This window comes from Bos mutus, chromosome 4, assembly GCF_027580195.1.
Source record: "Bos mutus isolate GX-2022 chromosome 4, NWIPB_WYAK_1.1, whole genome shotgun sequence".
NCBI lineage: Eukaryota > Metazoa > Chordata > Mammalia > Artiodactyla > Bovidae > Bos > Bos mutus.
In genome coordinates, this window is record NC_091620.1 from 42,400,388 (window position 1) to 42,412,963 (window position 12,576).

General features: G+C 46.7%; 1 protein-coding gene across 3 annotated transcripts; it reads left to right on the top strand.

Annotated features, from left to right (window-relative positions):
- Positions 1–8,251: 8,251 nt before the first annotated feature.
- PPIA (peptidylprolyl isomerase A) lies at positions 8,252–12,240 on the top strand. 3 transcript variants are annotated; one of them, XM_005891872.3, is made up of 5 exons: positions 8,252–8,366; positions 10,633–10,663; positions 10,762–10,850; positions 11,349–11,521; positions 11,896–12,240. In XM_005891872.3, exons 1-5 carry the CDS (start codon positions 8,298–8,300, stop codon positions 12,026–12,028), a joined length of 495 nt encoding a protein of 164 aa, XP_005891934.2. In that variant the 5' UTR covers positions 8,252–8,297; the 3' UTR covers positions 12,029–12,240. The 3 variants fall into 3 exon arrangements, with proteins under 3 accessions (XP_005891934.2, XP_070225495.1, XP_070225494.1); XM_070369394.1 differs by having other exon boundaries at positions 8,301–8,433; XM_070369393.1 differs by lacking the exon at positions 8,252–8,366 and adding an exon at positions 8,468–8,782.
- Positions 12,241–12,576: the final 336 nt, after the last annotated feature.

Genomic DNA, 12,576 nt, shown 5'->3' on the forward strand with positions numbered 1-12,576 from the left:
GAAAAAGTCAATGCCCCACTTCAAAGGCAGTCAGGCACGAGGCATTCAATACTGAATTCCAGACACAGTGTGTAAAGAGCAGCAGCGGCTGAAGTAAAGGGTCAGGACACCCAGGAAATGGAACATCCTTGCTTGTCAGCTGTTGGGCTCAGCCTGCCTGGCCTGTGGGTGAGCTCTGTTGCGGCGTTAGATTCAGTTCAGCACAGACAGCCGGACTGGGCCTTCCTTTGCTGGAATCGGCATCTGAGTGTGTGAGTGTCTCTTGCAGCGGGCGCTGGGCCCCTGCACCGTGGGGGGTGGTCTCACTCTGCTCTTTCACCTCCTGGTGCAGCTGGCCACGTCCTGCTGTCAGGACATAGAGGCCCCACATGCCTGTCCTTCAGGAGGTCTTGGCTCTCCTGCCACATCCCCAGTGGCACGTGGTGTCAGGGCTGGCATGGTTACTCTCAGGCTCCAGGAGCCCCACATGCTTGAGCCTCAGACCCAGGTCTCACTCGTTGTCCCCTCAGGGGCAGACAGTCACTGCCGGGTGCTTACTGCCAAGCCTCTGTCATTGGAGGGTCCCTCAGGCCCCTGTTCCTCCCCCAGAGCCTCAGGTAGTCTCCATCTCCTGGACCAGCCTCCACTCTTCCTCATGAGCACTTGGTGATGGCCTTGGAAAACAGGGGGTGTGTGTAAAGTTCCCTGTGCCCAGGGCTGCCAGGCACCTGATGCTTTGCCACCAAAAGCAGTGGCAGAGCTGACTTCAGGAGCTGCTTGTAACCCCCATACCACCACCCAACCCATGAACTTGGTTTAATATTCTGCTGTCTCTGTCCTGGAACCCTTGATAATTTTTTAACAAGGGCCTCACATTTCATTTTGCTCTGCGCTCTGTACATGATGGGCTTCCCTGATGGCTCAGATGGTAAAGAATCTGCTTGCAATGCAGGAGACCTGGGTTCGATCTGTGAGTCAGGAAGATCCCCTGGAGAAGGGAATGGCAACCCACTCCAGGATTCTTGCCTGGAGAATCCCCATGGGCAGAGGAGCCTGGTGGGCTACAGTTCATGGGTCGCAAAGACTCGGGCACGACTGAGCAACTAAAACAACAACACAACCGTATGTGCTGTAGCTGCTCCTGGGCAGTGGGCTGAATGGTCCTTGCCTCAGTTTCCTCTGCTGGCTCTGCCTTCACCTGCTGCAGTTCTGCCTTCAGCATTAGAGAAAGAGGCCTGGATGGTCACCACAGGGACTTGGCAGAAATCACCCCAGGAACCTGGAGAACTGGGCTGTGTGGGTAAAGTGACCTTCCCTTTCTGGTAGGACTCAAATACAAACCCAAACTGAGTGTGACTTATCACACAGCCAAAGATGAGATCAAGATAATGGCTACCGCCTGGGAACTCAAAAAAATTCATGACACTATCAACAGAATGAAAAGGCAACCTACAGAATGGGAGAACATATTTGTAAATTATATATATGGTAAGGGATTAATATCCAGAATATGTAAAGTCTTCCTAAAACTCAACAACAAAAAGCCAGACAACTCACTTAAAGAATAGATTAGGCTTGAACAGATATTTCTCTGTTCAAGGAAGACATATAAATGGCCAAAAGCACAAGAAAAGATGCTCAACAGCACTAATCATTAGGGAAATGCAAGTCAAAACCACAACAAGGCACCGCCTCACACCCATTAGGACGGCTCTTGTAAAAACAAACAGAAAATAACACGTTGGTGAGGATGTGGAGAAATTGGAACTGTTGTGCATGGCTGGAATGAATGAAAAATGGTGTAGCTGTGGAAATGGTGCAGTATGGAAGTTCCTCAAAAAATTAAAGCAGTATTATTGTCTGATTCAGAAATTCTACTTCATAGAATATGCACGAAGAGATTGAAAGAAAGGACTCACCAATGTTCATAGCAGCGTTATCCACAATAGCCAAAAGATGGAAGCAACCTAAGTGTTCATGGATAGAAGGATGGATAAACAAAGGAATATTATGCAGCTACAAAAAAGAAGGAAATTCTGACACAACCTGAATAGAGCTAGAGGACATTATGCTAAGTGAAATAAGCCAGTCACGGAAGGACAAATACTGTATGACTCCACTTATGTGAAGTTTCTAGAATAAGCAAATTCATAGAGGCAGAAAGCAGATCTATGGGTGCCAGGAGCTGGGAGTGGAAGATGGGTAGTTAGTGTTTAATGGGGACAGTTTCAGTTTGGGAAGATGAAAAAGTTCTGGAGATGGATGGTGGTGATAGCTGCATAGTAATAGGAATGCACTTTATGCCTATAAACTGTACACTTATTAGTTAAAATGGCAAACTTTATGTTACATATATTTAACAGGATTTAAAAAAATTTTAGGATGTGGCATGACAGTGAGTAGCACAGGACCCAGAGCCAGGTAGAATGGGCATCAACCCTGGCTCTCTCTCTCCAAGGAAGTTACTCAACTTCTCTGAGCTTGTCTCCTCTTGTGAAAAATAGCAAAAATAATAGTACCTACTTCAAAGGACTGCTGTGAGAATTAAATAATGATCTTAATAATGGCACCCAATTCCTCCTGGAATCCTGACTTAACTATCGTAAGCCATATTTATCCTTGTTTGGTTACTGTGCCCTTTTCTGTATTAGGGAAATGCCCCACCTTCTGAGTGGGAAATACATGAGAACACCAGACACCACTTTTCCCAGCCTCCTGTGATCCGGGGTGATTGGGGAGATTGGAATGATCAGGGCTCCACTAAGCAGATGCAATCCCCACTGTGCCATCAGATCCAACATTTCTGGTGGGGGTGGGGCGTGGTCCTCCCCAGCCAGGCTGAGTGGGGTTTCTCCCTGTGCCCTATTGTGCAGGTTTCCTGAGGACTGAGAACGCCCCCATCCCTCCCAGTCTATCCCTTTTCTGCTGGGTGACAATAATTGGTGCCTTGGATGCTGCCTGTTATCTCCCAAAGCATCCATTTTGCCTTCCTTCTTACTAACAGAAGCCGGGTGGCTCGGTTGGCAATGTGCCCAGATCAAAATATTCATCTTCCTGGATTCCTGCAGCCAAGGGTGAAAGCCACTGGGCGGGGCTCCTGGGAAAGCTTAGCCAACAGGATTGTGCTGGCGTAATTCTCGGGCTTCTTCCCCTTTCCCTTTCTCCCTCTTCCTTAGTCTTTGCGGCAACCAGACTATCTTGAACATGAACTTGGGGCGATGCAGGAGGGGAGGGGAGGGGAGGTGGTGGCACCATCCGAAACTGTGAAGTGACAGTCCTGAGGACAGAAAACCAAAGGCCCTAGGGCCCTTGACATGTAGACTGGAGTCCTGCAGCTTCTTTTTTATGTAAAAAAGCCACTCAGTGTTTGTTACATTTTATATTTGTTTTATTATATTTTCACAACTGATATTTAACTTATTAAACTATCATTTTAAAACCTAGTTCTTTAGCTTGTACATCATATTAGTCTCTTTATAAACATGGCAGATTTGAATTCTTTTACTACATCTTCCAACATTTAAACTGCATTTATAGGTGTAATACATTTGGTTTCCTTTTGAAGTACTTAATTGTCCAAATTAGCAAAGAAAAAAACCACCTTGAGCAATAAATAGTTCTAATAGACTTTCGGATATGTTGAACCTAAAGTTCTCTTAAATGTTTAAACACCATATATAAACTTTATAGTATTTCCATTTCAAACCACAAGTCTAAATCACTTTTTAACTACAGAATTTTAAAAGCAGTTGCTGGGTGGAAACAAGGAATTACTAAAAAAGGGTACAAGGTACTTGGGGTAAGGGACATGTTCTAAAATTAGACTGTGGGGATATTTGCACTGCTCTGAATTTGCTAAAAAATTACTGAATTGTATGATTAAAACAAGTAAATGTCATGGTATGTAAACTACATCTCAATAAAACTTACACACCATGAAATTCACTTGTTAAAAGCTGTTAAAAAAGAAATGCAGGGACTTCCCTGGCAGTTTCTGAACCAGTTAAGACTCTGAGCTCCCAATGCACTGGGCCTGAGTTTGATGCCTGGTTAGGGAACAAGATCCCACATGCCCTAACTAAAAATCCTGCATACCACAACTAAGACCTGGCGCAGCCAAATAAATTAAAAAAAAAAAAAAAAAAGGAAATGCAAGGAATCCCCTGGCAGTCAAGTGGTTAGAGCTTTGAGCATTAACTGCGGAGGGAATGGGTTCGATTCCTGGTCAGGGAACTAAGATCCCTGCATGCTGGGCAGTGCAGCAAGGAAAAAAAAAATTGCATATCTAAGTCAAAGAGAGAGAGAAACCTACTGCATGTTTTAACACCTGACTCAGATCAATAATGGCCAGGCTGGCCTGGCTGCAGACAGACTCCTTTTGGCCTGCCGCAGAGGCCCCCATCTTGGTCCTGCACAGAAAAGTCGGCCTTCCTTTCAATTTGAATGAATCCTCAGCTAAATAAACATCTTTTCTGTCCGCATCTGATCATCTCTGTATGTGGTAGGCATTCTGAACTCCTGTATAGACTTCCCAGGCCCACATAACTCTCAGGGGTGGGAAAGTGGTCCTGCTGGAATTTCGACCATTCCATGCAGCTTTCCTAACTTCTAACCACAGCTCAGTAGGCCCATCTACTCAGCGCCACTCTGATCAGCGCCCTGCCCTGGATTTCTATTGTTGAAACCGGCTCCTGCCTGAGGTTTCTCCTGCTTGCCACTGAACACATTCTGAACAGCAGGATGGGTACCTGGGGCTGAGAGCTCAGAACCCTGCAGCATGATGGGGTCAAATGCCAGCGATCATAAAGCAAATGAATCTCAAGTTTATAAATGCGAGGTCCCTGGAGGCCTTGGCTAGGGCAGCTTGGGGTTAAGGGTGGGAGCAGGAGTCTGATGACATGTATGGAGTGGGGAGTGATTGGACAGATCACAGAAGCGTGGACTACTCTTGCGAGTGAATTAGGAGGAAAGAGGAGGGTGGCAAGGATGTGGTCTTCAGGGACTGGTGGATAAGGAAGATCCAGGCAGCCAGAAGAGCTGCAGGAAGCTCTTTTCCTCTAAGGGGGAAAGGAAGAGCAGCCATGGAGCTAGACAGCCTGGATGGGCCTGGATAGATGTGGACAGGAGCGAGGATGGAACCAGCAAGGAGTGAGGGTGCGGGCAGGCATCCTCCTCAAATGGGTGGACAGTATGATGGGGCTGAAGTGAACGTCTTCAGCTCCTGAACGATGATTTTCAGTGAGGAGCTGCTTGTCAAGTGGCTGGATGATTACTGATGCCTAAGTGGGATGCAGAGTCATTAGCTCTGAGCAGTGTGTGCAAATTAATTAACAACCCCACTGACGAGTCGCACTCCAGGGCCTGCTTTTGTTTTTGTTTAAGCAGTGTGGCATGTGAGATCTTAGCTTGTCCACCAGGGACTGAACCCTTGCCTCCTGCCGTGGAAGACCTGAGGACCACCAGGGGAGTCCCCAGGGCCAGGTTTTGGTTGGCCCTTTCTTCATGGATTTATGCATTCATTCAATACATGTCTTCTGAGTTTTGAAGCTGCAGAGCAGACCCAGTACCTCTGGGAGACCTAAGGAAGATTTCCCATGGGGACCACAGGGTGAGGTTTGGTGGCACAGGCCACAGGCAAAGAAGGAGTACTGGAAAGGCAGGGTGGGGGTGGCAATGAGAAACTCAACGTGGCAGGAAAAATCCCAGTCAGGAGGCTGAAGAGCAAGTTAAGACCAGACTATGAAGGGGCTGCCTGGTCACTATGGGTGACCAAGAGGTTGTACAACTTGGGAGTTACAAAAGTAGATTACTTTGCGAATGACCATTCTAGAAATAACAAGAAAAACCTGGGCCAAGTAACCAGTTAGGAGGCTACTGCAAAAGGCCAAGCCAGAGTTGTTGCGGTGGGGAGGGAGAGCAGGCCTAGGGGACGGGGAGGCCTGGGGAAGAGGGGTAGGTGGCAGAGCTCTGTCTGAGGGTTTATTCTTGAGGAGAGACCCAGTGGGCAGGGAGGAGCCACCTGCAGCTCTGGAGTAAATGTGGGCCTGGAGCTTGGTTGAGAAGTTACCTGAGAATCTGAGCCATGAGAGTGAATAAGGTTGACCATAGCCAATGTGTAAGGAAGAAAACAAGATCATATATATGACTATGACAGGACAAATGTGTGGAACAGTTCAAGAGGAAAAGGTCAGGGTTGGAGAAATGGGAGAGAAAAGTCCAGCCCATCAAGGAAGCAGGAGGTTGTGCCTGATGGAGAGTCATATCAGGGAAGATGAGGCCTGGAGAAAGCCATGGGTATGTGGGTTGTGATGTCACTGCGGGTCTCAGCAGAAGCCACGTGGCAGAAGCACAAATGAGGCCCTGGGCAAGAAGTGCATATGAGACAAGTTACCATCTTCCGTCATCTACCATGAAAAAAAAGTAGCCTGTTTTTATAATTTTGAATAACCTGACCTTTCCCTGTTACATTCTCTCTAGAGATATTTTTGAAGTAAGCATTTGTTTATAATATGCTCCATGGACAAAGTCACAGACTTCTGCTTACCAGTTGGTGGTTGGTATAGTACACCTCCAGCTAACCAGATCAGGGCTCTGTTGAATTCAGTTGGATTTGCTTTTGGTCGGAATCATCCAAATAAGGCACTGGACGGCCTCACATTCCTGAGGTTCTATGTCTGCTCAAATTTTACTCGGTAAGGAAGTCCTATTCAAGAGATAATGCTAATAAAGGATCCCCTACAACACTGGCTCCCCCTTTAACAAACAAAACACGTGCATATTTATTTTCTTGAGTGTACATATGGTATACCTGTGTGAAGTGAGAGGATGGTAGTAAAGAGAAGACTAGACTTTGAATAGTAATGTGAGGGAACCCGTAAGTGATGCCCTTACTATTCATTCATTTATTTCTTAGGAGGGGTTCCTAATTGCTTTAAGATTCAGAGTGAAGGAGATAGAAGTTGAGAGAGTTTACCCCTGAGGGTCTTGGGTCATTTTTTCTGTATCAGATAAGGACAAGCAGCTTCCTTAGGGTCACAAAGCAAAAGGTGATGTGGAATGAGCAAAAAAAAAGGCAGTTCAGTTTCCAGTTCTGGCTTTGTTAATACTCCTAAACTGGTTATTCTGAGCAAGCTATTTAACATGGAAGATGCTCACTTTCCACTTTTCTGTAAATGGGGATTATGGGGTGGTTGTGAGAACAAAACCACACTCTATAAACTCTGAGCACATGTAAGCTCACAATGCCATTATTAATAATGATGGCATGATGCCAGACACTGGATTTCATCAGTCATAAATTCTCATTTGCTTCTCAGATCCCTATCCTGGTTTTGCAGATGAAGAAACTAAGTTTCAGAAATACTAAATAACTCTGAATGTTGCAACTAAATGTTGGAGGATATATAAATTTTTTTCTCAAGGTTTTCTGAACAAAAGACCAGGGTCATATAAGTGCATTTAGTACTAGTAATAAAAGCATTATTAATATCTTTGACTAAGGGAATTCATTTTTAAGTTGTGCTTTGTCTTTCACCCAGAACTCAATTCTGCCTCTGAAAGACGGGGTGCGGGGTAGAGAATTTAAAAGATTTAAAAGGAAGGCAAAAGTGCGCAGTGTGTCTTTATAGATAAGTGTCTGCCAGCCTCTTGCTTTAATGTCTTCCTCCTGGAGAAAATTCAAGTAGAGTGTACAAGATATTTTCGGAAAGTAGGACAATTTGGAAACATTTCATAACCTCTCAGACTAGAAGGGAGAGGGGGAAGCAGAGAGGGAGGTGACTGGGCCTTAACCTCATCTGCAGTGAGAAAATGGTGATGGCCAAGGCCACCTAGCCTCCCAGAGAGGCGCGCTCCCTGGACCCCAAGCGACCTTGGCGGGCGGCGCGACCTTGAGGCCTTCGTTCGCCTCAGTTGCCCCCTCTGAGCAATGGGGAGACGTCCTGGTCGCGAGGCCGGGCAGGTGCACGGCCCTCCAGCTCCCACCGGCCCACCAGGACCATCGGCACTCCCGATCCCCATCCCCATAGCAGTCGCTAGCGCGCGACCTCACGCCGCAGCGCGGAGACGGAGCCCACGGGCGGGAACCTGCCCGCATCGCCCAGCACGCACGCGCGTCTCCAGTCCTGCCTCTAGGGCGCCATCTCTACTCATAGGCCAGCCATGCCGTCATTTCGACTGACCCGTGGTCGCGATTGGCTAGAGATGAGGCGCGCGACCGGCTGTAGGCGGGGCTTGAACTGGCTATAAAAGAGGAGGGCGGCGGGGCTCGTGCTGCCTTGCAGACGCCGCCACCTCGGAGCTTCCCTTGCCGTTTAGCCATGGTCAACCCCACCGTGTTCTTCGACATCGCTGTCGACGGCGAGCCCTTGGGCCGCGTCTCTTTTGAGGTTGGGGCAGGCGGCGACGAGCCGGGTGGGCCCGAGCGGGCGGCGAGGGGAGAGGCCGAGTAACCGGGTGCGGGCACCCTGCTTGAGGAACGCGGGCGGCGCGGCGCCATTTCCTGATGAGGGGCCATTTTGGGAGGCCGGGGGCGGCGGGTAGACAAAGGCGGGGCAGGCGGGGCGGGCGGGGGAGGGGCAGCCGCGCCCTTCCGGCAGCGCACGTGCTCGGGCTGCTAGCTGTTGGTCGCCACGCGGGACCGCAGGCCCCAGAGGGTCGACAACGCCCTAAACGGAAGGCAGACGCCGGCCCCAGGCCGCTGCCACGGTCGCGAGGCCACTCTCTAGGGCTCGGAAGCGGCTCCCTTCGCGCTGACGCGACGGTCGCACCTGAAGGCTGCTTTTCCCGCCCCGGGCGCGTCAGGGTCGGTGGGGTTAGCAGTCTAGCCTTGGTCCCGGAGGACGCCTGCTAGTTCAGGGTTGGGTTATAGGGCTGCGGGGCTGGCAGACTCCAGGGTTTCCCCAGATGTCTTTAAAATCTTGAAATAAATGTAAAAAGAGGCCCCTCGTGCCCTTCCCGGCCCCCACCCCGAGCGGAAATGCACAGGCGGCCTTCCCTCCGCTGGCGCCGAGGCCCGCCTTCCGCTGCGGTGACGGTGGGTGGGTGGGTGAGTGGGTGGGGGGGTGGGAGGCGCCTGGGCTCCTCCCGGTCGTCGTCCTGCAGAATGGGCTAGTCCAGACTGGCTCCGCGGCAGGGCACCTCTGATGGTTTCTTAACTAGTTAGAGTACTTATTAATCAGTTTGTGGTTACAGCAAGGTAGCTAAGTTACTCGGCGTGCTCTTGAAACGGTAAATGCGATTCCGTTCCAGTTAACCGGTAGGTCTTGAAGTGTCCAGTCGCTAAATCGTGTCCAACTCTGACCGCATGGACTGCAGCACGCCAGGCTCCTCTGTCCTGCAGTCTCACTTAGGGTGTAGCCCTAAGTGGTTTTATCCTCCTTAACGATCTCTCAAAAGCTGTCAGTGGTTAGTTTTAGGATCTTATCCCAAGGATGGATAGGCCCCCATACAGATCATGAGGGCAGAGGGTTTCCAGTCATGATAACTGTCCACGTTGGAAACACATAGAAGACGCCTAAACCCTGTTAGAGAAAACATTAGGTCCTATTGAGTCTGTACCCTACTCGTACTGTAGTCAGAGCTAAGAATTGGTAAGGGCCCATGTGGAAGCTTGCCCTGAGGTAAAACTCTAAGGAGAAATAATAGATCCTATTGATCTACGCCCCACTTTTATCTGTAGTCAGCTGATAATTGATTGGGAGCCACGTGGAAACTTTGCCTAAGCCTTACGCTTCCTAGCGTGTCTCCGGTTAGCCAGACGGCTTAATGGAAATGAGATAGGAGCTCTTGGCATATCCATTGGTGAGAATAGAGATGGAACTGCCAGTACGGACTTCTAACTTTAGTAACGGTTTACCAGGGAAGCGGTTGAGTACAGGATTTGAGAAACGTTAGACTTAGGAGAGACCATATGTTTTACATACAATACTTAGAAGCTAAGTAACTAGATCTAAGAAACATACAGGATTTCAATAGATGATTTAGTCACAGATCTCTGGAATAGTTCATAAAATATTTTAAAGGGTTTGTTTAAGCGTGATGTTTAAGCATTTTTGGCCAGAATGTTTTTTATATATGCAGGAAAGGTTTGAAGCAGTTGTACTAGAAACCAATCTTTATTTTTTACCCCACTACTAGGTAAGGGACCTGGAAACCAAGAAGTGACTGCTCATCCAATCCATAAAGCTATGTTAACAGATTGGAGGTAGTAGCATTTTCATTACCAGTGACTGAAATTACACCTGTTTACTCCCTGATCAAGCAGGAGTACTTGCTATTCCTGAAAATCTTGTCCTTAGGTTCAAACTGAAGTTGGGGGAGGTGATGTACATTTGAGAAGCCATATATCTGTTCAGAAGTAGGTGTGATAACACGTAAAAGTTTTAAGTCACTTTTTAGAAGCCTCACACTATTTGAGTCATTGCTGGTTCTGGATTTTTGGCACGTCTTTGGGTCTCATGTTGCTAACCCAACACCACAGGACTTAAGGCTGTCAGGAACAGTTCTTATTTGGGATTCAGAGCAATTACTGAAGAAGCATTATGTTCTTGTGAGAAAACAAATTTATGATTCAGAAACCCCTAAAGACAAGGGTACTAAGCAACAAAATATGCAAACAGATGTTGTTAATTAACTGTCATTTTTCTCTTACAGCTGTTTGCAGACAAAGTTCCAAAGACAGCAGGTTAGTTTAACAAAGGTATTCTGATTATTAACTTCTGTGTGTGTGTGTCTCCCTTTCTGTCCCTATATATATATGTATATATACTTTTATTTTAACAGAAAACTTTCGTGCTCTGAGCACTGGAGAGAAAGGATTTGGTTATAAAGGTTCCTGCTTTCACAGAATAATTCCGGGATTTATGTGCCAGGTATGAAATAGACTGATACTTACTTGGGTTGTCTTAATTTAGGATTGAACTAGAATACTCCAGAATGTGTATATATGGTTTGTCTGCACTGGTGCCAGTCTGCTGTTAAACTTTTCTGGTGCATTTGTTTATTTTACGATTTTGCACTGATAGGATGCCATCTAAATTGCTATAGTTCTATAATGTTATTTAAAAAAATATGTGCACACATGAAGTGCTATTCTACCATTTTGGTTCCAAGTGACCTTCTAGTTTTATTTATTTACTATTCATTTATTTGGCTGCACTGGGTCTTGGTTGCAATGTGTGGGATCTAGTTCCCTGACAAGGAATTGAACCTGGACCCTCTGTACTGCAAGCACAGTTTTAGTCACTGGACCACCTGAGAAGTCCCTTGACCACCTTATTTTGAACTTGAGTCTTAAAGTTTGAACCTTGTAGACATGGCATGTTTTCTGACTGTGTCCAAAAGTAACATGTTTCTCTTTATGTTCACAGGGTGGTGACTTCACACGCCATAATGGTACTGGTGGCAAGTCCATCTATGGCGAGAAATTTGATGATGAGAATTTCATTTTGAAGCATACAGGTCCTGGCATCTTGTCCATGGCAAATGCTGGCCCCAACACAAATGGTTCCCAGTTTTTCATCTGCACTGCCAAGACTGAGTGGTAAGACAGGAGATGGCAAAGGCACCCTTTCCCTGCTGTTGCCTGCTCTAAGGTAGTGGAAGGGCATGGACCATAGTGAAAATTTCTAGTGTGCTTATAGAAAGTAAGTGGAGATACTCTAGCAAAACAGGGCATTTAGCTGCTTGTTTTAGTTACAAGTGGTGCTTTTATCTAATTTGCTTGTGATTTGTTGGTTCTTTTTAAAGGGTCCGTTCTAAAATTAGGGTTCTTAACAGTGGAGACTCTTTATGTTTCTTAGACTGGCCTAAAGCAATCTATTGGTGTTGCCAACTTTTTTTAGGTAGAAGAATAAAAATGTTTCCAGTATTTAACATCTCTGGTCACAGGTAATAATGTTTTTTATTCTGTTCTAGGTTGGATGGCAAGCACGTGGTCTTTGGCAAGGTGAAAGAGGGCATGAATATTGTGGAAGCCATGGAGCGCTTTGGGTCCAGGAATGGCAAGACCAGCAAGAAGATCACCATTGCTGACTGTGGACAAATCTAATAAATTTGACTTGTGTTTTACTTAAGCACCAGACCATTCCTTCTGTAGCCCAGGAGAGCACCCCTTCACCCCATGTGCTTGAAATATCCTATAATCTTTGTGCTCTTGCTACAGTTCTTTGGGTTCCATATTTTCCTTATCCCCCTCCAAGTTTAGCTGGATTGCAAAGTTAAATTTATGATTATGAAATAAAAACTAAACAATTATCTGTCTTTGTTTGCATTAGAGTATTGATGTAGGTTTCATTTTAAGCAGCAACAGGTTACTTCTAAGACAAAAGTTGTGTTTAGAATCAGCTTTTGTTCAGTTGCTAAGTTGTGTCTGACTGACCCTATGGACTATATTAACATGCCAGGCTTCCTTGTACATGGGATTTCCCAGGCAAGAATACTGGAGCAGGTTGCCATTTCCTCCTACCCAGGGATCAAGCACATGTCTCCTGCCTTGGCAGGTGGAGTCTTTACCATCAAGCCACCAGGAAAGCCCCAAATCTGCTTTATTAAGGTACAGTTTCTTTACAATCAGTGTCTTAATGCTATTCTCCCCCA

Excerpts from the sequence above, each read along its gene's own strand:
- PPIA (XM_070369393.1), top strand. The coding sequence starts at position 8,483 with ATGAGGGGCCATTTTGGGAGGCCGGGGGCGGCGGGTAGACAAAGGCGG. Across the intron at positions 10,851-11,348 it reads TTCCGGGATTTATGTGCCAG|GGTGGTGACTTCACACGCCA; the intron begins GTATGAAATAGA and ends TTATGTTCACAG. Across the intron at positions 11,522-11,895 it reads TGCACTGCCAAGACTGAGTG|GTTGGATGGCAAGCACGTGG; the intron begins GTAAGACAGGAG and ends ATTCTGTTCTAG.